This window comes from Coenobita brevimanus, chromosome 78, assembly GCF_032717465.1.
Source record: "Coenobita brevimanus isolate Jiangsu-jjx chromosome 78, ASM3271746v2, whole genome shotgun sequence".
Taxonomy (NCBI): domain Eukaryota; kingdom Metazoa; phylum Arthropoda; class Malacostraca; order Decapoda; family Coenobitidae; genus Coenobita; species Coenobita brevimanus.
The window spans coordinates 25,249,395-25,277,379 of record NC_137031.1 but is presented as its reverse complement, the minus strand read 5'-3'; the positions used below and the strand labels follow the sequence as shown (position 1 = coordinate 25,277,379).

Sequence of the window (27,985 nt, the reverse complement as noted above, 5' to 3'; positions counted from 1 at the left end):
TTGTATTAAACACCAACAAATCAATAACATACAATACTCCGGTATACATGCCAACTATTTCATCCTGATGTAAGGTGTTACATGACACACGAACTGCAAGTTGGACCATGTGTTACAAGAACATACGTTTGTTTATCGTTAATACGGGTTGTGTAGTTTTGGAAGTCCATTAATTCATATGAACGTGACAATTTAAGCCTTACATTCTAATCACGTAAGGTTTATGTTCCTGTCATTACAGGATGAAGGAAATGAATCAGGGATCGGCTCTGACGAACCACAAGCTCTCTGCTTTAATGAAAATATACCGACACCTTGGCACAACAGTGACACAATGTCATTATGTATACGACTGACCCACATCCAGTCGTATAAATAATGACATTGTGTCACTGTTGTGACAAGAGGTCGGAATATTTTCGTTCAAACAGGGAGTTTGTGGTTCGTCAGAGCCGATCCCAGATTCTTTTCGTTCTTCTAATAATGACAGGAACATAATCCTTCCGTTTTGATAATGTAAGGCTTAAATTGCCTCCCTCATATGAATTAATGGACGTCCAAAACCACACAACCTGTGTTAACGTATGTCCTTGTAACACAAGGTTCAATTTGCAATGCGTATGTCACGTAACATCTTACAACAGAAAGAAATGGTTGGCAGGTAAACCGGAGCATTGTGTTATTTATTTGTTGGTGTTTCATGCAGAGGTGTATGATAAAATATAATCAACACCTGACGGATTATATCATCATTATCTCCGTTTATGTTGGTTAACAATGGGTTGGAGTGGGGGACGATAGGGTATGATAGGCTTTAAGTGGAGACAGCAGCCCAGATTGAAGGGTGGTGGAGGTGGGGGTGCGAATGTATAGTGGAGGTCGGAGTGAGAATTTATGAGAAAAGACATCATATCTTTCAACAGATACTGTTCACTATACTATACTTATTTGTTACAGTATAATAGATGACGTAAGTATATACACAATTTCACATACAACATCGTAGGTCTTCTTTCATTTTCGGTCCTTTCTCATATGTTCTGGATAACTACACAGTATTACACACTAAATGCCTTTATATTCTTATCCCTACTGGTTCTGATTGTGTATAAAAACGATCACGACACACTATAACATCACCACCTTTAGCCGTTCCATATCTATCCACCAAAGCTTTCACAAAGTTGGGGGAGGGGCGGTAGTTGTGGGGTGTTCAATCGCCTGGTCGCTCACTAGCCGTGACTCCGGCTACCAGGGGGGAGATTAGTGCTTTCGGGTGTACATTAGAATTATACAAAGGATGATGAAATCATAGGCTATGTAACAATATATATACATATACATATATATATATATATATATATATATATATATATATATATATATATATATATATATATATACAGTATATATATATATATATATACAGTATATATATATATATATATATATATATATATATATATATATATATATATATATATATATATATATATATATATATAATCACTCGGCTAGCCAGAGGCTTCACCAAGTAAGGTGAACAGACAGTAGGCACCATCCGTCCCACTACGTATTTGGAGAAACCTCTACTACGGCCACACCGAACATGACGAGTGGGGAGGTGGGGTCGAGCGATGAGTGGTGAGGTGAACGTCAATGTGATGCCCACTGTATCCTCGTGGGCAACAGATAGTCAGAAGCTGTTCATCAGTGTAGACATGCCTGGGGATGTTGCTAGGCAGTTCGCAACATTTTGGAACAAGTTGCATTGCACAATGATGAGCGTGGAGGAAGGTGAGCAGGGTGACAAACCTCCCCACTCATTCAGTGTGGCCACCCACACAGGATTTAGTTTTATCCTATCGCCTCATCCCTCGCCTCTCAAGTCTCCCCGCTCATCACATTCAGTGTGGCATACCCTAACTGCTGAGGCATGAAGAAAAGAGCCCTCAATATAATCACCCTCTGAAGAAAGTCTTTAAATTTATTATTAGTGACAGCATCCCACTGTCTCTGCTAACAACCATGAACCGCCAACTTAAAGGGAGGAGAGATATCGGTAGCAGGAAGTGGTTAGTTGACAGGGGGCAGTTGACAAGAGGCAGATTTAGGTAGAGCATCCACCCTATCATTGTCCACCACACCAACTTGTGCAGGTACCCAACAATACTGGATCAATTTACCCCAGTCTCTCAATCAAGAAACGACAACCAAAAACAGCAAAGACCAGAGGATGAGCTGCTTAAATCCTTTAATAGCCAAAAGGACACTCTGGGAGTCGCTGAAAATTGTAAGATACCTGCGTGAATGTGCTAAAATGAGTTGAAGAGCTAGAATGAGCGCAGACAATTCTGCAGTAAAGACAGATGGATCTAGAGAATGCCTACCTCCCCTCAGAAAATCTGGGAACACCATTCCAAACTTGACCACAGTGGCCGACTTGGATCCGTCTGTATAGACAGGGACAGTACCTGCATGAAGGAATAAGCTTCCAAGAATAATTGATGTATTGCCTGGGAAAAGACCGAAGACTTAATGCCAGCAAAAACCCTGCAGAATTTTATTGTTGGATGGAACCGAAGATCGATCCTTGGGACCCTAGCAGTACAGATGGCTGCAACTGTAAGACTGAACTCCTCCATGATCTGCCTGATCCTGAACCCTGTATCAGAGTGTGAGGATGAGATTCGTAATAATGAATAAATGATTGTCGAAACACATAAATGGCCTTAGTGAGTATGGCAGAGGTCAATTGCGGTTCCAGCAATGAATGATCAATGACTTATGATGCAGATCTAAGGGGGGAACACCAGCCTCCACTAGAAAGCTATGAATCGGGGAGGATATGAAAGCAAAAGTAACCAGTCACGGACCAGCAGGATCTACAGGAGTGGAAACACTAAGCTGTGGTACATGCAAGTTTATATCCCACCGAGGCATTTATCAAGTGCAGTAGTGTCATGAGGCCAACACCCCACGAAAAGTAAGACAACATCCTCATCAAATTCGTAGCCTGCACACAGGACACTCGTAAAAGCTTCAAACACAGAACCCAAGTCAACGTGCGGTCATATGTCAAACCAAAGAACCTAATCTCCTCCACGCATTGGAGACGATGCCCACTCAGAAACAATTTAGTGTCTGGGTGGATTCCCCTGTTTTGAGTAAAATGCATAACTACAGTTTTCGTTGACAGAAAACAAAAGGCTCTCTGGTCCGCACAACTGGCGACCCTGTCTAACACCAACTACATTCGTTTCTCAACAGCAGTCATCCGTTAACCAGAAAACCAAATATTCAAGTCATATATGTAAAGGGAGGAAGACACTCGCTCTGGTAAAGAATCTACTATGCCACTGATGGCTATAGCAAACGAGGGGATGCTTAGCACACTTCCCTGTGTAATACCCTCCTCCTGAACACGAGGGGGTGAAAGGAACGAGCCCACACTGACCTGAAACTTTCAGTTAGACAAGAAGACCCATAAAAACAATGGCCGGCGACCCTGCAACCCGAAACTGTGCAACTGATTCAGGATGCCGTGGCACCATGCTATACTGAATGCCTTTTCCAAGTAGAAAAACACAGCCACACAAATGCTGGGTAGCAACAAAAGTTTCACAGATTGTTGATTCAAGCTAGATGAGGTTGTCAGGCGTGCACCTCATTTTGCAATACCCACTTTGTGAAGGAGAGAAAAAACCATATTTCTCTTGATACCAATGAGCCTCATGCTGACCATCTCAAACAGTCTGCATACACATGTCAAACAAATGGCACAATAATTAGAAACATTAGAATGGTCCTTACCTGTCTTAGGAAGTGGGAGGACTATACCCCTCTTCGAATTATTGGGGACTACACCTTCGTCCCAGTTCCTATTATAAAGATCCAATAAAAACAAAATAAAAAAGAATCGTATGGCACATGGCAAATCAGAGTGTACGGAATGTCATTTGGTAGCAATTTATATTGACTTCTCAGACCATGCTTGCAAGTAACTGACTTACATTCTATATGGAGGTAGTACTGAATAGAAAAAACTGTATTAATTGTTCTTATAATTTTCTTTACTGACACGTTATATGCAAGTACAGTAATAGCCTAACTAACCCTTTCATGCACGGACTCCAATCGAGTCATTAACCCATCACGTCCCGAGGTTTTCCGCACCTCTGACATCCCCCAGTCCCAAGCCTTTTTGGAAATTTTTTTTTTGGCTCAAACTTCCGCTTAGGTTGAGAAACGAAGGAAAATCACCAAAAAAGGGCTTACTGTGGTCTATAAGTGGTCGGAACAGGTGAGGTCCCCCGCGCTAGGTATCATATTCTTTCATTGACGTGTCATGCGCTCACGTTTTCTATGGTAAGGACTACTGAGAGAAACAACTCACAACACCTCTATATTTATTGAATTTGAACTAATAAACAATAACAGTAACAATATAATGGATTTCAGACACATATATGTGAAAAATAAGCATTGTACCATCGCCCGAGCATAGCGAGTTAGGTCCGAGTCGTAACATGCTATATGCTAAGTTTCTTGTATCAGTCAACATATCATTTTTTCTACTTGTATGCTTCTGTTTCAATGACATTTTACCAATTTCTACTGTTTGTAAGTGTTTTCAGATGATTTCATTCATTATGATGACATGCAGCATAAGTTTAGCGCACATCAGCTTAGTAAGCGCACTCGCTATGACTCGTATATCAACATACCCAATTGTTTTATCACTTTCCTATTATTTTTCCCTTTACATAGAACCTTTCCTCCACCACTGTAAATGTCTTCAATTATTTACATTCATTACGAGGGCATATAGCGATATGCTAGCGCATATTCACATAGCAACCACAATCTCAAACACTCGTGTTTCATCTTCTACTTTATTTATTCACTCCAATTTACTTTCCCACTTACATTACACACATTTACACCCCTATACTGCACTGTACATACTTACTGGCATTATTTATTCAAGTGAGCGTCAGAATATCACATGAAAATACCCTCGCAATGAATGTTTCGACCAACATAATACTCAAACACTTATATACTAATTCTTCACATATATTACACACTTTCCCACTTGTTGACTTCTATTTTCATTATTACGGGCCTTATTCATTCAACGGAGCATCAGGATATCGCATCTCTATACACACGCTATGAATATTTGACTTAGAATATATTTCAGCACTTACAATAATTTGAACTTATATTATACCCGTAAGCATTTCCAATAATAATAATTATATAATTACGGGCCGTATTTATTGCACTGAGCGACAGAATATTGCATCATAAAACCCTCACTATGTATGTTTCCACTTACAGCATATTTATACACTTACATACAATTTTTGCACTTATGTTATACCCGTATGCACTTTATACTAATATTTGGAGATCAACATGACTGATAATTTCACTGAGCGTCTGTTTGTCGCATTTACTTCATAGTTTCAGCGTCCTGTCGCATTCACACCATATCAGAATTGCATCAACGTGTGATATTCGCTGAAACATGGGTGAATACAGAGACCCACGTCACACTGCACGCACTCATAGTGGGTGTCCTTCCTCTGTGTCGTGAGTCTCACCCGGGAATTGCTACACACGTGACGCCTGCATTGGGGCCTAGGTCTATTTGACTGGGGAGGGATAGGAGTGGGGAAATGGTGGCCGGATATTCTCAGGGGAGTTTGGGCAATATGGGCAGTGCGGGTGCGATGTTGGGGCCTTTCTACAGCATAACGCGCAAACATCTCTCTTGTGAGCTCCCTCACAAACCCTTCAAAGGTTTCCTGAACTCCTGTTGTCATGGCGTGAAGGTGGTGGCAATTCAGAGCAGTGATGTCTAGCAATTGAAAGAACAGTTTCTTATACCACTTCATCGTGGTCCTGGCACACTCTACCGTCGATATCATGAAGTCTGACTGGTCCACCAGGCGCATGTTTATGTTATAGTCCATGACACTCTCAGGTTTCCATATGTGATGCCTGTTCTCGCTACGGTAATCTATGGAATCAGTACTGTGCATCAAGGGGCGGTGAACCGTTGACAAGAGGCTTACTTCTCTATTGTGGTTCCACACAGTTGCAAGGATGTTGTTGGCTTTGAAGAAGACAACCTCATTCCTTGCAAGTTTCTATCCTACCTAGGCCATGTGATGCCGGTTCACCTTCACGGTTCCACAGACTCCTGTTTCATGTGTGTGAAGATAACGAGCGAGAAGAGGGCTAGTGTACCAGTTGTCCAGGTAGAGGACGTGACCACGATGAAGGTAGTCTTTTATCATTGTCTTTACCACTGCTCCCAACAGTCCAATACTTCGATCTTCTATTATGTCTGTCTGTGCACCAGTGTACAAGACTATGTCTTGCATGCATCCAGTCCTACAGTCGCACATAACAAAGATCTTGAACCCAAAACGGTGCCTTTTACTGGGTATATACTGCCTAAATGAAATATTACCTCTCCACAACACGAGACTCGTCTATGACGAGGTCTCTATAGGGATAGAATGACGAACGAAAGGTTTGCCTCAGGTGATCAAAGACCAACCTAATTCGCCTCATTTTATCAGTGTCGTTCGCATTTGCAGGATCATGAGCATCATAGAAATGGAGGCGACTTAGAATTTGTTGAAACCGATTACGGCTCATCACTTGCCCAAATAGTGGGGTAAACATAACAGGGTCCCTTGTCCAGTAAGCAGGAATTCTGTTCTTTCATATAATACCCATCAAAAGGACCAGGGCAAAAAATAGGAACATTTCTGAAAGGGAGACAGGGTAATCATATATGATAGAATGCCTACTCCTTGTTCCCAATCTTTCACTCTCAAGGCATTGGGTGCTTGCAAAAAGGTTGGTTTGGTATACAATCTGCTCCACGAATGCCTCACTAAAAAACAGGTGGATAAAATCCAACCTGGTGGAATTACGGTGAATTCCGGGAGCAATGCAGCCAGAGCGCCCCTGCTCAGTGAAGGGGTGAATGAGGGGAGAAAAATCACTCTCATCCTCCCAATTCCATCCCACAAATCCCTCGTCCCCATCATCCCCATCACCATCTTCGTCTGGGTGGGGAGGAGATCCTGGTGGGGGAGGTGGGGGAGAAGGAGTGTGGAGGGCTTCCCCACTGTCACTCCTCTTCCCTCTGCCTTTACCCTTTTCCTTTCCCTTACCCTTACGGCCTTGAGGAACATTAGGGGGCTGTGGGGATGAAGTAGGGGAAAATTGGGGAGCATAAGACATGCTGGGGAGTGGTTCCTCCCCACCTTCCCCCTCCATCACAACCCCACGTGATACTGAACGCACCCGCACTCGCCCACGTGATACACTACACCGCCTCACACTACCTAGGGAGAGCAATGACTCACTCACGTCACTCTCACTTTCCCTAATACTCCCTGCACTTTCCCTTTCACTTCCCACTCCCTCCACAGCACTTCCTAACTCCCCAAACAAAATGCTAGGCCCATACCTGCTCATCCGACGTGGGGTGCACTCTGGGCCATGATGAGTGATTACCTCACGTCCATACCACGTGGCAGCACGTCCCACGACTCCGTCCTTGTCCTCATCCTCGTCATTGTCATCGAAATCTGGTTCCAAATCACGTTGGGATGGGCATAGGATGTTCCACGTGGTTTCTTGGCTGGCTGCCCCTCTCTAGCAGCACGGTAAGTCACGTACTGCCGCTTCCTGGGAGACGGGACTTCTTCATCACTGCTGGTGTTTTCTTCCTCCTCTGGCTGCACATAATCTTTATCCACAACCTCGTTGTCCAGTGGGGAATCACTGTCGCCTGTAAAGGCGTCCAGGGCGGCTTGAATTTCGCCCTCTGAGAGACCTCTCTTAGCCATGTCTGAGCAGGACCGTTGCTACCAGGTGAGTGGACGAGTGGTGGGTTAGCGCGGGTCGCGCGGGGTCACCGAGTGTCCCCACCTAGTGGCAGGTAGAGGAAGGTCATGCGAGGATACGTACCACAAATCAAGCGCAAAATTTGAAAATTGTCAAAATTATGCACTTTGCAATTGCACGACGTACCGGTACGTTGCTGGGACTGGCAAATGCAAATCAATACAACGTACCCATACGTCGACGGGACAGGGCGGGTTAAATACTATCTTGTACAACGCACCATGATGCACATTGTGTCAAACAAAGGAGGACACAAGTTTCCCGCCGATGTGTGTCATAATTTAGTATTTTTTTTTTTTTACCCGATTCGTGTCATGGTGCACTTTACGGGTTGTTAAACAATCTAACGACTCAAACCACCTGCACCTGAGAGGGCTAATATACTCATAAACCTGGAGTAAGTACCAATATTGGTACTGATACCAAGGATGATAATAATGTACCGTCAAATCAGAGTCTGTCATCACTTACGCCACTCGCTATCACCAAGCTGTCTGTAAACACTCCTATGACATCTTTCAACCACTCGACATGCCTTCCACCCATCACCTCCCCTAAGTTGCGCATGCTAACATTCCTCAATGGCAGTGATTTCATTATGGATCAATTTTCTCTGGCCTTCAGCCATTCCTGGGTTCATCCAACAGTTGTGTTTCCCCCTGTGGTTATCGCTTTCATAGGTTTCCTACTTATCATCTGTGCAGTGCATTGTTGTGTCAGAAAAATGGAACGCCGACTCCAGGAAATCAGAGTCGCTACAGGCCTAGTGCGCCCTCCACACGATGTAGAAACTCTCCGTACTTAGTGCCCTCACATTCAGTGACTACTAATGCCATCTGACAATGAACCAAACTGTGAGCAGAACTCTGCCTACTAGAAAATGATGGTATTTCTTTAATGCTTTACTGAGTGACAGTGTATCCTACAAAAAATTCTACCCATCGGTTGACTGGGTAAGGCAACCACGTTTCTGTACGAGGTCAGAAGGTCGAGGAGTTGAGGCGTAGTTTCTGGGAAATCTGTGCAAGTGAGATGTGAGAGCGTATCGGGTGAATATGTCGGCGAAGATCCCGTAGAGTTAATAGTACATACACCGATTGGCGTACTATCATCAGTCTGAATAGTAGGAATTGAGGAATCCTGGCACACCTTTATGGCCACTGGATATACTAGGAAGTCTCCAATCTTTACACCACTTTTAAGTTTTAGTGGAGCATTTGTGACATTGAGCAAGTACAGGTAGCATAAACTGTCCTCTAAGACTGTGCACCACGCTGACTCATAAGTCAAGCCATTCACACAACACGTCTCAGGTAGTGTTAGTACATCCACTCCTTCTTTCGCACCGGCAACACAAACAGAGACTTTGGTGAACTCATGCGGTAACAATAATAGCAGGAGAAACATAATGGTAATACTAATAGCAGCAAAAATAATAATGTAAGTAATGTTATAACAATGGATATCCTCTGATATAGTAAAAGTTTCAGTAGTTTTGGCTACAACTAAGTATCGTAATATGAAAAACACAATAGGAATATGAAATACGCAATAAAAATAATAGCAACAGGAAAAAATAGCAACACAATAAATGATGATGGTGGTGGTGATGATGTTGCTAGTTGTGTGTGTGTGTGTGTGTGTGTGTGTGTGTGTGTGTGTGCAAGTGAGAGCTTGACTGAGAGTGAGTGGGTGACTTAAAGGTGGTAATGAGGGAATACAAATTTATCTATTGCCGTTACCATTATAAATTGTTTCTCTATACTTGTAATAAAAATTATCTTTAATGTAAAACTGTAGTGATTACTCGTAAACATATTTTCTCAGAGTCACAAAGCTTTGAGCTAAAAGAAAGCTTTCTTCTGCTTCGTGAAGCCCTCCCTTGTTGGCTAGGAGGAGCAGAAGTATCGCTCTCGTCATTCTAGTATGAGCAAAAACAGTGCATGCTCCCAACATGATTGCTACGGAGAAACTGACTGTAGGCAAGTGGTGAGGGTTGTGTTACCAGATCTCCATTGCCAAATTATGTTAGACTCCATTTAAAATTATGCTGAAACCAGCAAAATTATGCTATTGGGGTGACAAAATTATGCCAAATTTATGCAAACTTTCAGAGTTAGTTTATTTTCACAGTAAACTATTATACAGCCCACAATAAGAATAAGTAATAGTTAACACAGGTCAACTGCACTGCACATAGAAAATAAAGGGACCTCATTAGAGATAATTGTGGATAAGAATAATAAAGCAAACTTTCAGCTGTAACAAATTAAACAAGGCTAAAAATTTTTGTGATTGAGATGAGATCGATATCATAACCCATCTTCTTTGTCCATAATATTTTGTTACCCATTTATCCATCATCCAATCCTTTCTTCCCCATTAAGAGCGTACTGGCCCGAGGACAGATTACTCAGCCCCGATGTGTAGGCGAGAGTGATCGGCCTCACTCCTCCCTGAGTGGCATTATATGATCAATAAACCCTAACTTGTATATAAAAATCTATAGGCCCCATTCAGCTGGAGCATCTTAACCTACTAGAACAGCAGACAACAATTAGTTATGTGATTACCACCTAGTGTAGAAAATGGCTTCGTTAATTATAAGAAACCATTTGTCTTGTCACACAGTGTAGACATCTTAAAGTTGCAGTAAATCGAGTGAGTGGATGATAAGTGCCTCTGCTTACGACCGAACCAAAAATGGACCCGTCCTGACCGATTTTCCACCACTGACCTCCCCCAGTCCCAACCAATTTTTGATTTTTTTTTTTTTTTTTACTCAAACTTCCACTTTTGGTGAGAAACATCGAAAATTTGTAGAGATATCACTCACCTGAGGTTTAGAATACGGAATACAGGTAGTAGTACCCCTTACCTTACTGTGTTTTCTATCAGGCTGGCTTCAAAGAAAACGATTTCTTTGGGAGGGTAACTATTCCACACCACTCATAAACAGTATTTATTTATTTATTTATTTGGTATGAATTTATGTGTAGTACTAAGTATATTGGTTTTCACATAGTAATATAGGCAATATAAGCATTGTTTCACTCACCAAACACATCAACATACCTGACCTTTTTTGGCGACATTACCTGATCATCATTTCTGACTGTTTCTTCCTCTAATGCTATGTAAAACTTGTCCTCAACATTGTCATCGATTGGGGAATCACTCTGGCCTTGAATTTCATACCGTGGCACGGCATGTCTTTATTGGCCAGGTCACTGGTAACAGGTAAATCGCCGAGACAATGGGGTGCAGGGGGGGAGGTCATGCGGGATAAGGCATGGACCCTGCCTGGCATCTTGTAGAGGAAGGTATCCTGTGTATACATACCAAAAATCACCCACAAAATATGAAAATTGAGCAAATTGGAGACCTTGCAATTGCTGCATGGTTATATACGTCAACGGCAGTCTCAGTAACAAAACGTGTGGACGTATATATACGTCAACGGGAGTCGGCGGGTTAAAAGGAAAATGACAATATCAGCGTACGTATTTACTTAGTGGTAGATGGCGACGACTATCATCCACTCACTTTATGTAGTGCTGGGCACTTCTCCTTTCACCTGTATCATTCTTTTTCTCTGTCTGCCTCCTCTCTTCCTATTTCTCTCATCTTTCCTGTCACTTTTTATTACTCTTCTTTCCCTTTCAGTGGCTTTACACTGAGTGACAAGCCCAATGGTTTCCTGTAAACCTAGAAACCATTTACAACACTGGGTGGTAAACATATAACTAACCCGTACGTGTTCCTTACAAGTCAGCAAGTGGGTTGGAGAAGGATTTGTGTCCCTCTCCGTGTAACAACTAACTCAGAGACAAACGCCAACCCCTTACGGGATTATGGCATTTGGCCATAGATAGGTAAACATTTTCACTAACATCAGTCCCTTACACAGAAATGAATGCTTTACAAGGAAGACTTTGTATTAAAGCTTCAAATTTATCCTGACTTGGTGTTCAGAATGGGACACAAAATGGGTCAATAATTTATTTCCCTATTTTTATATTTTTGCCTCCACTCCATAGTCTGAAAACCTATTCAATTTGCTTAGTTTCTTTCTTGATATACTTTTATTTTGGTGATATTCTTTTAATTCATCGCCAGTTTGCTTCAAGCTTTAAATAATTGTTCCTTGGGCAAATACCCCCCAGACACCGGTTTCCTGTTTTGCAAGTCGTTCAAAGGATTTAATGGAGCCAAGTGTCAATTCACATATCACACAAATCTGGAAATCCTATTTCATAAACATTCATTACTCATCACTGTACTTTGCAAAGAATCGTGTCGATGAGCTGTGGCCGTGTGGAGACTAGCCATCATTATTTTCAAAGTATGCTGTTTGAACACAACCATCCTTTCACTCCCTTCTTTCCTTTGAAAAAAAGAAAATGAGCATAACTCTAAACTGCTATAACTGCGTCAGTCTGAAGGATTTTTTCAAAAGCGCTATTTTCAGAGGAATATATTTAATTTAGAAGCAATTTCTTTTTCAATTGGAGGTGAGAGACACAGACTTCATTTAGCCCTACAACAGGAGAGGGTATACTTAATTTAAATAAAATTGTTTGGAAGTAGAAGACTAAATAATTAAATTTCCGCATCACTGCGAGGAGGTTAAATATGGCAACGACATTATCTCATAGCGGCTTAATACCACTTCAGGTATCATTAAACACCTATCGTTCATTCATTGTAACTTGGTTCAGAGTTTCGACCCATTGCTGCTAGATCAGTGTCAAAACCTACACTACCATGGCTCTTCATTTACTTTTGATAATACGTATTTGTTACTGGCACCAAATTCAAGTGTTAATCCCTTCTTACAGCTGAACATCCAAGACAGAGAGGTGCCAATTTACGTCTAGAGAACAGAGTACATAAATTCTAACTGAAGAAGACGCTGTGTGCATAGTTGAAACCAAATTAGCCTTTAATGTTGCTGATTTGGTTTCGTCGGGTCCTCAGGAGAAAGAACCCAAATGCGACAAGTTTGTAGATGATTAGGGCCACTATACCCAAGATATCATAGTCCACATTCGACTCAGCAAAGTCCTTATATTCAAGGACAGTCTGGCCATCGAGAAAGCAGTGGTGGGTGGGTAGACAGGTGATGAAAGTGATCCCTGTCCGCTGGTTCACCAGTGCCAGAGCAACAGCCCAAAAGTCATTAGCACATAACTCTTACTAAAGATAAAAAAAAACATCTGAATCACTCTATTTAAAATTCCTAGAAATCATGCAAAAGCTGTATTAAATCTAGCTAAATCAAACCTTCTTCAAAAGCAAGCATCAAAACAACTTAACAGCCCTAATGACAATTGAATGTTCTGGTCAACTCTTAATTCGTTCAATAATAATTTTACCATGTCATCTTCCATTCCCCCACTAAAATCTTCAGATAGCAACATAACCAGTCGAGCAGGGCAGTACTTCCAATGTGGATGGAAAGCTGATGACAGGGAGAGCTAGAGCTCCCGTTTCATCAGCCCTCGGGACTAGGTCCTGACCATCCCCCTTTGCTGAACTTTTTCAGTGTCTCAGTAACACAGAGAGCAGGCCAGCATGCTCTCCAATACAAGTTTCTCTAACTATTTCCACCAAACTACGTGCACAGTATACACCACATTTTCTTTTCAAAAATTAGAAAAAAAAAATGGCGTTGAATAACATAGCCTCGGAGTCCCCGGGGGGGGGGGACCATAAATGCCCCCACCTTCTGCCCTTCTCCCGGTGATGACTCAAGATGCCTGGAACTTCTGTCTGACTCTCTTCTTCTTCATTTCTGCAACATTCACGGCCTTTCCTCTAACTTTCGCTCTGTTGAGCACCACCTCTCCTTCTCTAAACCTCACCTTTTTCTAACTGAGACTCAGCTGTCTGAGGCAACTGACAGCAGACCCTTTTCTGTATCCTCCTACTTTCTCTATACTCATTTCAAAGCCAAAGGTGGCCGTTGTATATATATATATGCAACAACTTATTTTGCTCTCGTGTTCCTAAACTCCATTCTTCTGAATTCTCTACACTCTGGTTTCGGCTTTCCTGTCATTCTCTGACTAAATATATCCGTGCTGTTTACTTATCTCCTAACTCTATTATCAAAAATTTTTGACTATCTTACTTTTATGATGGAACACATTCTATACAGTTCTCCTTTCTCTGAAATCTCCATTCTGGGAGATTTCAATGTTCACCACCATCTTTGGCTCTCCTCTCCTTTCACTGATCCACCTGGTGAACAAGCCTACACCTTTTCTATCCTTAATGACCTAGAGCAACTTGTACAGCACCCTACCCATATCCCTGACCGCCATGGAGAGAGCTCCAACATACTTGACCTTTTCATTACAACTAATCCTTCTGCTTACACTGTTAATCTTTTCTCTCCGTTGGGCTCTTCTGATCACAATCTTATCACCTTAATCTGTCCTATCGCTCTGGTATGGCCTGCAGACTCTCCAAAGAAATATCATCTGTGGCACTTTGGAGCTGCGGATTGGGAGGCCCTCAGGCAGCACTTCTTTGATTTTCCCTGGAATGATTATTGCTTCCTTGGCCGGGAGCCATCTGGGTGTGCCTTGTGCATTACAGAGGTTATTCTCTTGGGCATAGAAGCATACATTCCTTTCCCATATCCTTTGACTAATGCACGAAAGCCTTGGTTTAATCTCGCTTGTTCTAATGCTGTCCGCAACAAGGACAGGGCCTGTAAAAGGTACTGGAGCAAACCAACCCCAGAATCACATCTTTTATACGTTTCTGCCCGGAATCGTGCTAAGTCTGTTTTTCACTCTGCTAAAAATAATTTCATCCGTACTAAATGCTCTCAACTCTCTAACTCGAATTCTTCCCGCTCCATCTGGCACCTTGCCAAAAACATTTCTAACAACTTTTCCTTATCATCCTTCCCTCCTCTTTTCTACTCTGATGGCTCTGTAGCTATTTCTTCTACTGATAAACCAGATCTCTTCACTCAGACTTTCTCCTCCAATTCCACCTTAGATGATTCCGGTGCTGTTCCTCCATCACTTTCCCCCTCTGACTTCCTCATGGCTGACATTAAAATTTCTTCAGCTGATGTATTTTCTGCCATCACAGGCCTCAATATTAATAAGGCATATGGGCCTGATGGAGTCCCTCCTGTTGTCCTCAAGAACTGTGCTTCTGTGCTGACACCCTGCCTAGGCAAACTCTTTCGCCTTTGTCTATCAACTTGTATCTTTCCTTCTTCCTGGAAGTTTGCTTTCATTCAGCCAGTCCCAAACAAAGGTGACCATTCCCAACCCTCTAACTATCGTCCAATTGCTTTAACATCCTGTATCTCAAAAGTTTTCGAGTCTATTCTAAATAGAAAAATTTTAAAGCATCTTTTCTATCACAACCTTCTTTCTGATCGTCAGTATGGGTTCCGTCAAGGAAGCTCCACAGACGATCTTCTCACCTACCTTTCAGACTCCTGGTCACCCTCCTTTCGGGACTTTGACGAAAGCTTTGCCATTGCACTCGACATCTCAAAGGCTTTCGATCGAGTCTGGCATAAATCTTTAATTTCCAAACTGCCCTCTTACAGTTTCTATCCTTCTATCTGTGCCTTCATCTCTAGCTTCCTTTCTGGTCGTTCTATAGCTGCTTTTGCAGACGGCCATTGTTCTTCTTCTAGATCTATTAACAATGGTGTTCCTCAGGGCTCTGTCCAATCACCAACCCTCTCCCTTTTTTTCATCAATGACCTTCTAAGCTGTACATCTAACCCTATCCACTCATACACTGATGACTCCACCCTTCACCTTTCCATTCAATTCCCGCAACGTCCATCTCAGCAGTTACTTCAACAAACAAGGGATGAGGCTATGGCACACCTAATGTCTGGCTTGGCTCGTATCTCTGACTGGGGTAAAAATAATATGGTTGTTTTTAATGCATCAAAGACTCATTTTTTGCACCTATCAACCCAACAAAATCTTCAACAGGTATACCCACTAATGTTTAATAATATTCAGCTTAATCCAGCATCATCCTTGAACATGCTTGGGGTTTCATTTACTCGGGACTTATCTTGAAAAGATCATATTACATCTCTTGTAAAATCTGCCTCCAAGAGATTGTGTGTGTTAAGCCGACTCCATTCTTTCTTTACCCCTGCACAATTGTTGACTTTATACAGGGTTTTTATCTGGCCCTGCATGGAGTACAACTCTCATGTGTGGGAAGGCTCCCCACATACAGCTCTTTTCAATAGGGTGGAGTCAAAGGCTTTTTGCCTCATTAACTCTCCTCCTCTTACTGACTCCCTTCAGCCTCTGTCTCTTTGCCGCACTATTGCATCTTTAACTCTTTTCTATCGCTACTTCAATGGTCACTGCTCCTCTGAACTGTCTGCATGTATTCCTCCACCGCTATGACGGGAGTGTAGCACCTGTCTAGCAGCAAACTCTCATCCCTTTTCCGTCCAGGTTTCTAATGCAAGAGTTAACCGTTACTCCTAGTCCTTCATTTATGCAACAGGTCAACTCTGGAACTGTCTTCCTCTGTCTGTATTTCCTGCTTCCTATGATCCCCAGTCTTTCAAACGCAGTGTGTCCAGGCATCTCGAAATGACCAGATCTTGAATATGGCTCTCTTTTGTATTTTGTTTTTCTTTTGGAAGGGACAGTTTTGCGGATTGGATGCCTTTGGTTCCTTCTTCCTCATATAAAAAAAAATAAAAATAAATAAAAAATGACCCGCGTGGGAAAGCAGATATTTTTGCCAGTATATTTGGCAGAAACTCTACCATAGACGATACCAGCCAGAATGTCCCACTACTAGAACTTGACTCTCCCGTAATTGCCCCACTTAAAATACAGACAAGATATGTAAAATTCATTCTAGACAATTTACCTACTAACAAAGCTCCGGGCCCAGATGGAATTCTGCCAAATTGTTTGAAAAAGTGTTCCCCTGAACTTGCCTCTGTTCTAGCTAATTTATTCAGACTATGCATACGTCCTTCTTTATTCCCAAATTCATGGATAGAAGTCAATATCCCCCCAGTTCCAAAGAAAAGAATCGTCTGACTCCTCTGATTACAGATCAACAGCTGTCACATCTTCTCCTGGTAAGGTGTTTGAAACTTTAATTAATAAGCACATTGTTTAGCATCTTGAATCCAACAACTTAATTAGTGATAGACAATATTGTTTTCGCCACGAAAGATCCACCATTGACATACTCAATCTCCTAACTCATACCATCCATCAATCAATTGATCTACATGGAGAAACTCATGCAGTAGCTCTTGATATTTCTAAAGCTTTCGACAGACTATGGCACCGTTCCCTGCTGTCCAAACTCCCTTGCTATGGACTAACGTCTTTTGTTCCTTTGATTTCTTCATATCTCAGTAACAGGAAAATAAGAGTAAAAGTAGGTGATGCATATTCCAATTTCCACTCAATTAATGCCAGCGTGCCGCAGGGGTCAGGTCTGGTCCCAACCCTATTCCTGGTTCAAATTAATGATCTCTTATCTGTCACCCACAATTAAGGTGACCAGAGTCCCGCTTTTAGGCGGGACAGTCCCGCCTTTTTTACGTCTGTCTCACTTATTTACTTGCGACTAAAATGTCCCACTTTTTTAGCAAATTATCTTACTTGTCTCGCTTTTAGAAAATTACTATTACATTAGATATAAGATGATCTTCTTTAATGAAGCTATGATGAATTAGTGAAATTATGCATAATCCAAACCAAATGAAATACCGAATTGTTAATATAGAATCTGTTATACTCACTGACAACTTTGGTTTGTATGTTTGGACTGTGCTTGATTAGCACCCTCAAGGTGAGGTGACGCTGGATATATATATATATATATATATATATATATATATATATATATATATATATATATATATACACACTTGAAAATGTCCCGCTTTTAGCTCGCTTAAATCTGGTCACTTTACCCACAATCCCATCCACTCATACTCAGACGACTCAACACTACATAGTTCATTCATACTCAGACACCCATTAACAAAGTCTAATATCTCTACCTCTCAACTCAGTACAGCCATCTCCATAAATCAAGACCTATCTACGATCAATGAATGGGGACAAAACAACCTTGTCTCTTTTAATGCTAGAAAAACTAAATATACACAATTTACTGATAGACAGATAATGCAGATTCGTACATTACCTTCAGTGCTACTAATATTCCCATCTCCAAAAGTATTGAAATTCTTGGCGTCTCAACAATGCCCTTAGCTGGACCTCTCATGTTAGATCACTTGCTAAAACCGCCTCAAAGAAACTTGGATTATTGTGCAGAGTCTATATCTCCTTCACTGATGAGCAGTTAGCTATAATTTATAAGAGTCATATGCACTCTCAGCTTGAATATTGCTCACCCTTGTGGAATGGATGTGGAGAGGTTGCATTAAAACAACTAGACAAAATTCAGAACAAAGCTGTTAGAATTATTAACAATCCTGCCATTACAAATAAACTACCTCCCCTGCAAGTAAGAAGGAATGTTGCCTCCCTTGCATTATTTTACAAATACTTTTATGGCAAATGCTCAGACGAAGCTGGGTCCATGGTCCCACCTCTCCATGCCTTCCCTTGTCCTACACGGGCATCTTCTTGTGCTCATGACTGGAATGTCACTCAGCCATATTGCAGAACTTCTGCTAATCAGAATTCTTTAATTCGAACTGCATCTCTCTGGAACTCACTTCCCCAGAGTTGTTTCCCTCCAAATTTCAACCTACAGCTGTTCAAGTCTGTTACAGAATTTTATGAACAGAGGACACCAGTAATCTTGTGTATGGATTATTATTTTTTTTTTATTCATTTGTTTTTCCTTCCTCCGCTCTGTTACTAACCCCAAAACCGCGGGGTTGTTTTGGCTTGACTTGCGTGTCCTGCGGGCATATATGTGCTCTGACAGACTCTCTAAAAATATTTGCCAAAAATCAATTATTAGCCTTAGAATATTAAAATTATAAACGCTTATGGCATATACCTTCAGCTTTCTCCTGGGATGTTTGTTGAGCCTCCGTTGAGTACCGTAGGACTTGTGGAGACCTCTGAAGTTGGGTAACGAAGTCTCCACTTTACATTTCCCGACAACCCGTAATATGATTACCACCGCCTGATATTATCACTAGAAACACTATTCTATGATTTTCAAATAGTTTGGAATCCATACTAAAAAAAAAAAACTATGAAAGCAATGAAAATTACGAGCGTGTATGACCTTCCCACTTGCGCTTGTTCGCCGCTGGTGTTCTGTCATTTATTTTTCATAAAAACACTCACACTTTATATTTCTATTACCATATATCACTTATATATATCTGCAGTCTTCATCCATAAGTTTCCTTCAGTAATAGTAGTTTATTGTCACTGTAGGCATTCAATTTCTCTTTCAGTAAAATACGTGGCATTCACTTTCTTGTCCTGTATACTAGCGTTGAGAGCGAATCTGTCACTTTCACTTCCACTTTCATAACTCATAGTGTTCATACATGCTAGAGTGAAACTTTCACTTTCATTACTCCTAGTATATATACTCGTATTCTTATATTACTACTCATTTACATTTCTATTTACATTCTCTATTTCATTTACATTATTTTCATTTCCATTTTATTTACACTGTGTTATGCACTGTCACTTGCAGTAACTTATAAAACTATTTTCCACTGTTCACTTATATTTACATTCATTGCTTTCACTTGCTGTTTACACATTATTTACATTTCCACTTGCACTGTTTTAGTCACCAGAAAGATCGTAGTCACTGTCCATCACTTTCATTGATAAATTAGCCAGTTCACGTTCGACAGCAGTCACTTAGCCCTTTACCCCTTTCCACACGAGGTTTAGTAGGGGGTAGAGATCACAGGGCCTTTTGCATGGGGCTAAAAAGCGGCGGAATTGGACAGGCGTGAATCCGACTTGGTTTCACCTTGAAAGACGACAGTAAACTGAATACTGTGGTGGCCTAGGGGGAGTGCAATGCTGGCAGCGTCAGCGTGGTGACAGCTGCTAATATATACGCTATGAAATAATTGGCAGGAAATCTAGACAATACATAAGAAATTAGGCAGTTCCAGGTGAATGTAAATATCACTTAGGCTTCTTCCTTCCTTTCTTATATATATTTTTATTACAAGAATAGATTATACGGCATATTTCAAGGGGAAATAAACAGTGAAAATTAGCGAGGTGTTGTCAGGTGATAATTAGCCAATTCCAGGTGTATGGCACTATCACTTACCTTATTTCTTTTTTGTATATATTATTTGGTATAAGAATAGGGCGTAGGCCTTATTTCAGTGGATGAAATCAGTGGAAAATTCCGGGGAAGATTTACTTAGCGCAGCAGGCTAGAGGAGAGGGTAATGGAGGGGAGGTATGGAAGGGAGTCAAGAATGGGGAGAAATGGCTAAATTGTCAACAATGGATGGGAGTACAGATGAGATTAGGAGTGCTGACTAGTGTTGGACATTGACAGTACTGATAGATGATACAAGCCACCACTTGAAAGCCCAGGCGAATTCAAAATAACACAGAATCACAAAAGTGACACCCCGCAGTATGATCCCTTGCTCCCAAGCATCACGAAAGTGATGCCCCGTGGTTAAGGGGTTAAAAAAAAAATGAAGATAGGCCTCATAACTAAATCTGAACCTTGAAAAGTATTGCAGCCATTGCATGGCCTTTGGTATTGACCTGGGGGAAGAATAAAGGAAACTTACTTGCGGAGGGGGGAGTGGATAAAACAAAAGAGACTTAGGATGAAAAATAAATATTAAAAGACTTGAGCAAAAATAAGACTTCGGGGAAAATAAAATAAAAAGACTTCAGGGAAAATTAGACTAAAATGACTCAGAAGAAAATAAAGAAAAAGACGTGGGGGAAATAAAAATAAAAAGCCTTATAAGGGGAAGACAAAAATAAAAACTTAGGATAAAAAAAGAAAAGCATGGGGGAAAAAAGATTTTAGGGGGGAAAATAAAATAAAGAAGCAGGAAACGAAAATAAAAAGTATAAATAAACAAAAAATGATTTGAGGGTAAATTAAGAAGAAAAAAAATGGGGGGAATTGAAAAGAGAGTGACTTAGAGGAAAAATGAAAATAAACAACTGAAGGGGGAAAATAAAAATAAGACTAATGAGGAAAATAGAAAAAAGAAAGAAACTTTAGGGGGGAAATGAAGAGAAACAGACTTAGGGGGAAAGTGAAAGTAAAAAGTCTTACGATTAACTGTTTTGAATACTGTTGACGCCAGTTTTAGCATTGGCTTTTTTTTTTTTTTTTTTTTAACTTAGGAAATGCCTCGCGCACTTGCACATATATTTAGGTAATATCTGACACGTTTAGTTATGAAAAATACCCCCTGGATTATTCAGAAAATAATCAGAAAGAATGGAAAAGGCATCCTCGGTACCAGTTTGTTAAGGGACGCATTTTGGGTAGTATAGGACTGTTCATGGCATCTTTTCCCTAGATTTATTAAGCACATTACACCTTATAGCATATATGTCTGTTATTACACCCCTGCATGCGGCAAGAGAGCAGCTTTTATGTTTTAGTCATTTTGTGTCTGTCTTGCTGTGTTTGTGTGCGTGTGTGTGTGTGTGTGTGTGTGTGTGTTCTTACCTAATTGATCTTACCTAATTGTATCTTTACAGGAATGAGTCAAGCTCGTAATGTCCCATGTATTAAAGAATTTTTATCATACATATCATTAAATATATTAATAGTTTTGGCACACACTATTTCATTCGGTAGTGCATTCCATTGATCAATAGCCCTATTTGGGAAACTGAATTTCTTTATGTCTTTATCACTTCTCATTTTATGTAGTTTTTTTTTAGCCTTCTTTTGCTGATCCATCCACATTGGTTTTATATTCATTTATGTCTATTTTCTCTTTCCCCGAGGTGCATTTATACAGCATAATCATGTCTCATCTTTTCCTTCTCTCCTGTAGTGTTGGTAAATTCAATTTTTCCGGTCTTTCTTCGTAACTTTGATTCCTTAAGATTGGTGTCCATCTTCTAGCTGCCTTTTGTACATTTTCAATCTTATCTGTGTTTTTTTAAATGAGGATTCCAGACTACTGATGCATAGTCCAGGGCTGGTCTAATCAATGATATTATTTTTCTCAGCATATCTTCATTTATATATTTCAATGCTATTTTCATATTAGCAAGCAATGTATACATATTACGTACCTTTTCTTGATGTGGTCAGCTGGAAAGTGTTATTGATAATCACTCCTAGGTCCTTCTCCCTTTCTGATATATGTAGGGTTGACATTCCTAATTTATAATCCCAATCTGGTCTTTTCTCATTTTTATCAAATTCAGTCACATGACACTTGTCCACATTAAATTTCATTTGCCACATGCTATTCCATTCATGAAGCTTATTTAATTCTTCTTGTAGCTTTTAGCAAGAATCTGTGTTAGTAATTTTCCTTTGTATTTTTGCATCATCCACAAACATATTTAGATAGCTTCCATTTCCAATGTTACTGTCTGTGTCCTTTATGTATACTAAAAACATAATTGGTGCCAGCACTGAACCTTGTGGATCTCTGCTAGTCACTTTCCTCCATGATGAGTAATTTCCTCTTAGTACTGTTCTCCTTTCCCTTTCAGAGAAAATCCTGCGTCCAACAGTACAGATTGCACTGGGTACCTCCTTGGTGGTACAGTTTCCATAAAAGTCTTTTGTGCAGTACCCTTGTAATACCGAAAACTTTTTTAGAGCCACCAGCGTAATGCCCACAGATTTTGTCACCGCTAATGACACCAGTGTAATGCTGGGAATTTTAGAGATTATGGACAATGGGTAGCGTGATCTTATTTGAGAATTTTAGAGATTAAGAGAAATAGGGTAGCGTGATCTTATTTGAGGATTTATGGGAAATGAGGTAGCTTCATCTTAATTGAGAGGGCGTGTAAATTAGATATAAGCACACCTTGCAGGCCACTCAATCTCGTCTGTACCACTCCTTAAAGGATAGCAAAACTCGAACTCGAATTAACTTAACCAAAGATTTACTAAGCATTAAGAACTGAGACAAATTTCACTTCAAACTGTGAATGAACCCAAACGAAATATTAATGAGGATCTACATCACTAGAAATGTAAAACTTTACAAGCTATTATTGAAAGAATACTGATACACATGGATGTATTAATACCGTGGTCACAGTTGGACTCTCGGGAAGATTAAAAGAATATTGATTATCACCAAGATATTCTCTTAAGATTAAACTCGTATGACTCAAGAATCATATACAGTAAAGTTACAGTAATTATATGAACAGTAATCAAATGGACTGTAATCAAAATGGACCAGCTGATATATTTGTTACTTAGGCTACATGAACTAGGAGGGGGGGGGGTGATAAGTGTGATGCTTTTGGCAGTGACTTGAACACACGATCTCTGTAACGATGAAGAGTGGAGCGGCGTCTCATTGCTTGGCACAGCTCCCCACCTTTTATATGCATCAACACAGTGTTCAGGAATCGGCTAAAACGTTAACTGATTACATTGTAATATTTTGTTTCTACTAGATCTCCAAAGAAAATGAGATGTACGTTTGCACTTAACATACGTAGATAAATGACTTAAGATGTTTAAAATTTTTGTACTAGGCATAATGGAACTTTAATCATAACGAAACCAAATCAATTAGGACTTCAAACAATTTTTTTTACCCATGTCGGTTACATATGCCTACCTGACTGTAAACATGACTCAGTAACGTGAATTTCGAACTTCACAAATGACTATCGTCAACAACCTTACTTCAGACAGCTCTCAATCACCACTGCATAGTTCAACAGGGGATTACTATTAACCCCTTCACGCATGGATAAGTTTTTAGGTTTTCTGGGATATGACGTGCGGGCTTCTCTCCCCCCCCCCCTCCTGGCCACCACGCACTCCAGGAATGTGTATTCTTGGCTTATTTTCACCCCCAAAACATATATTGCCACAAAACCCATATATTCCTATTCGTCGATGTTTGTTCTACACGATAAGCAAAAAAAAAACACACACCAAAAAACACACTATACGTATGTTAGGGCCATCAGAATAAACATTCGGGATCATAGATTTCACTTCCCAACATCATAAGTCGAATGTTTACTAATCAATCTCTACATGTTATACCATCAATCAAAAGAGAATTTTATCAGCTTTCGCATGGGGGGGGGAGTCCCAGTTTGACACGAGGTATGGTCTATGTGTAACAAGCGAAAAAGTAAAACCCATTTTCGACAGAAAACAACTTTTTTATTTGGGGAGCGTTTGCGAAGAACTTTTCTTAGCACCGTTATGTTTTTTTTTTACCATCCTATGCACAAATTCATTCCCTTTCATCTCAGTAAAGAACGGTGATCCTAGGCCTCATAGTTTTCGAGAAAAATGCAAAAAACTATTGCATATTTTGCTGCGCGCTGACCCGCCGTCAGCCGCTCACTTACGTTATTTTCCTGTGGTGTGCTAACACTTTTATGCTTGCTAGCCACGCTTTCTTTGGTTTTATACCAACAACTATTTTATATAATTACTTCTGTTTTGTTATTAGTCCTCTCAGAAACCACATATGAACAATAAACTTGTAGCTAACAACTAAAACTGAAACTGTAATTATTTCCCTGTCATTTGTGTTGAGGTAAATAACAATATATATGTATTTGTAAATATACTGCATAAATAGAGGTAAAGAGATAAATAAACAAAGAATATCACGAACTTCTCCAGTGGCGATGATCTTCCTGCAGGATCAGATCGGTTGGGAGGTGAGTTTTGTAATGTGTGTGTGTGTGTGTGTGTGTGTGTGTGTGTGTGTGTGTGTGCTCCATGAGTGAAGGTATTGCTTGGTATGGTACCGGTCGAAACAATCCCCCATGAAAAGTGGCACATCACATACAGGACTCATGTTCCTTGAGTCTTTCCTCACCCCCAACTTGAAGCACAAGGTACACCTGAGCCTCTTCTTGTCAGGGATCCTCGCCTGGTGATGGCCTAGAGTACAATCCAACCTCACGTTGTCGTCAATCACCTGGCGATGCTTGCTTGGATACCCTCATGATCCGTGATCCTGTCCCGCAGGAGCTGCAGGCCCAGGCATGGGTTCTCCCGTCGGACCAGCAACTGGAGGTGGTGGCGGTTCTGGCACCCCTGATGAGCCTCCTGTAGGTGGTGTTGGTGGTGACGGTGGCACCTGTGATGGCCCTGCTTCTGGTGGTGCTGGTGGTGATGGTGGCACCTGTGATGGCTCTGCTTCTGGTGGTGCTGGTGGTGATGGTGGCACCTGTGATGGCCCTGCTTCTGGTGGTGCTGGTGTGGGGTCTCCTGCAGGCTGTGCTGGTGCTAATGGTGCCTGGACCCATCCTGGCATTGGTGGTTGTGCCTGCTGGGTGCCAGGTGTTGCTGGTGCTGGCCACCGGGTAGGCAGGTTTGGGGCATGGTGGAGTGTGTGTCCAGATTCGGGCCACTCCTCTTCGTGGAAATGCAGAAGATCGTAGATGATCTGCTCCACAAATTCAAGGAGGGTTACTTGCACGTGTCTGTACTTCATATATAAGGCAAACGCATTGAGCAGTGCCATTTGGATGAAGTAGAATGTGATCTTCATCCACTTGACAGTTCGGTGTTGGATGGGGTAGTACTGGGCCATCTGATCAAAATGATCCACCTCACTCATGTACCTGTTGTACTCCTCCACAACGACAGGCTTGTGAATGACCTTCTCCATGTAGGTTGTCCGCCCATCATTACCACGCACCTTTCCTCGAACCCTCTTCAGAATGGTGTCTGCAGTGTGGAAGGTGGACACCATGTTCACAATGCGCTTGTCCCTCCACAGTAGGACTAGCACATTGTCCATGTGCCTGTATGCCATGCCCCCCTCAGACAGGCTCTTAGCCCTGGCGATGGCCTGCAACTGGCATGGCGCTCCTCTAGGCAGCCGTAGGGTCTGACACACATAAAATCCTGCAGTGAAGAGTCGTTTGCACAGGGCTACAGAAATGTAATAGTTGCCCACGAACAGCTTATAGCCCTGGTCCTTCAATGGTTCCACAAGGCCCAACACGGTGTTCTGGAGGATACTCTGCACCCCTGTGAAGACCTCGAGGTTACAGATGTAGCCCGAGGACAACTCAGCCAACATATAGATCTTGATTGAATACTTGGTGGGCTTTTGGGGGCATTGACGCGGAAGGACAGCTGGCCCTTCCACCCCAGAGAGCCCTCATCCAGGCTGAGCTGCTCCTTAGGTAGGAATGCTGACTGGAACCGCTGAAGGAGGTACTCCATGACCGTGCAAATGTGGATGAGCCAATCTTGGCTGTCCCGGGGAATGTCGAGCGAGTTGAAGGCATGGAAGTGATTCAGGATGGCGTTGAGGCACCTTCCACTCATTGCCTGCCAGACCCTAGGGTAGTCGTGCAGCTCGGAGCTCAGCATGTGCATGACCCCCATGAAAAGGTATAACCCCAGGAACTTGGCCATCTCCTCTTCATTGCAGGAGAACCAGGCATCCAGCTGAGTCCCCAGGAATGTGGCGTATCATTTGGTTTCCATGGTGAGGTATGACAACAATTCCCACATGAAAAAGAGCTGGGAGAACTTCAGGGGAGTTGTTGGAATATCCACCTGGATCCCTGTGGAGCCAGTGAACGGCCCGTGGTTTGGTGTGAAAGGGCCACTGCTCCACCCAGGATCCTCTTCAGCGGTGGTGGCGGCGGTGGCAGCAGGTCGGCCTGTCAACACCATTCAGCCTGCCCTCTGACCCCTTGGACGTCTCCCGTGTCCAAGCAGCGGACCACAGCGCCCTTGTCTGAGAGGGGGCACCTCAGACGAGGATTAGGACGAGACAGAGGGCTCTGGGGACACCAGTCTCCCCAGTCTGGCCGGCGAGGATGTCATCTTAGCATCCTGCATGGCAGAAGTGGGTGGAGGGGCCATCACAACGAACGATGGCCCGGCTTCCAGTGACACAGGCTAACCAAGGGGGGCAGAGGGGCCTGAGACTGGGAGCTGATGAAAGGAGCGGTGGGACTAGTAGGTCCTACAGGTGGGGAGGGTTCTCTGGTGAAGCCAGCCAATGATGGTGGTGTGGTCTTCCACGATGAAAACTCGTAGGGCAGCTCCACTTGCTGACTGGATGGTGGCAGCTCAACCTCCTCCACCCCAGAACGGTCGCTCTCAATGTTGCTTTCCAACTTAACCTCATCAAGGATCTGATGCCACTCGTGTGGTGTCAACCCACGTTTCATCTTTGCAAAATTGCTGTCATTGCAAATCAACTGGAGAATAAATAGCTGTAAGAGGGATTGTGGACCCTGTGGCTGTCCAGTGCTGTGGTAGGAGTGTGAGCTGAAATAAAGGAGTCAAGGTATATTATTCACAGCCAGCCAAGAACTTGGCTCAACACTGGCACAATGCAAGGGTTCAGGATATATGTGTATGTCTTTGAAAAACATCGTTTCCTACACCTGACAACGCACAGGTAGAGGCCACTAGCACGTGGTTACCACTTTCATTTTCTTTGCACATTACACAATAGCCAAATCTATCATTTTTATGAGATACACAGTATATTTCACCAGTAACATGTAAATGGACGTGTTCCGTAGGCCGTTACCTGTGCACTAAGGTGTAGCAGACGGTGTTTCCCATTATATATTTATATATACATATATATATATATATATATATATAATTGTTAAGCTGTGTATGTGTTTGTCCGTCTTATATAAGAATAGAAATGGAGGTGGGCAGGACACGTAGGAAGCATAAGGGATAACGGATGGAGCACGCGGCTGACTGACTGGACACCAAGAGACTGTAATCGTAGAAGAAAAAAGCCAGACACCTGGAGAGATGAGATAGAGAAATTTGCAAGGAAAACGTGTCAAAGATTGGCTCAGTCAAGGAATTCATGGATAAGATTGGGAGAGACCTTTGTTCAGCAGTGGACTTGTAGTGGCTGATG

The 27,985-nt window shown here is 41.8% G+C and overlaps 1 protein-coding gene across 1 annotated transcript in view; it reads right to left on the bottom strand.

Annotated features, from left to right (window-relative positions):
• Positions 1 to 25,825, bottom strand: part of LOC145408759 (1,5-anhydro-D-fructose reductase-like) — a 104,708-nt gene extending 78,883 nt beyond the window's left edge. Inside the window, exons 1-2 of the mRNA XM_080279414.1 lie at positions 25,695 to 25,825; positions 22,660 to 22,783 (exon numbers count right to left, since the gene is read on the bottom strand). Of these exons, the coding sequence (XP_080135540.1) occupies positions 22,660 to 22,783; positions 25,695 to 25,825 (255 nt within the window). The remainder of the gene's footprint in view (positions 1 to 22,659; positions 22,784 to 25,694) is intronic.
• Positions 25,826 to 27,985: the final 2,160 nt, after the last annotated feature.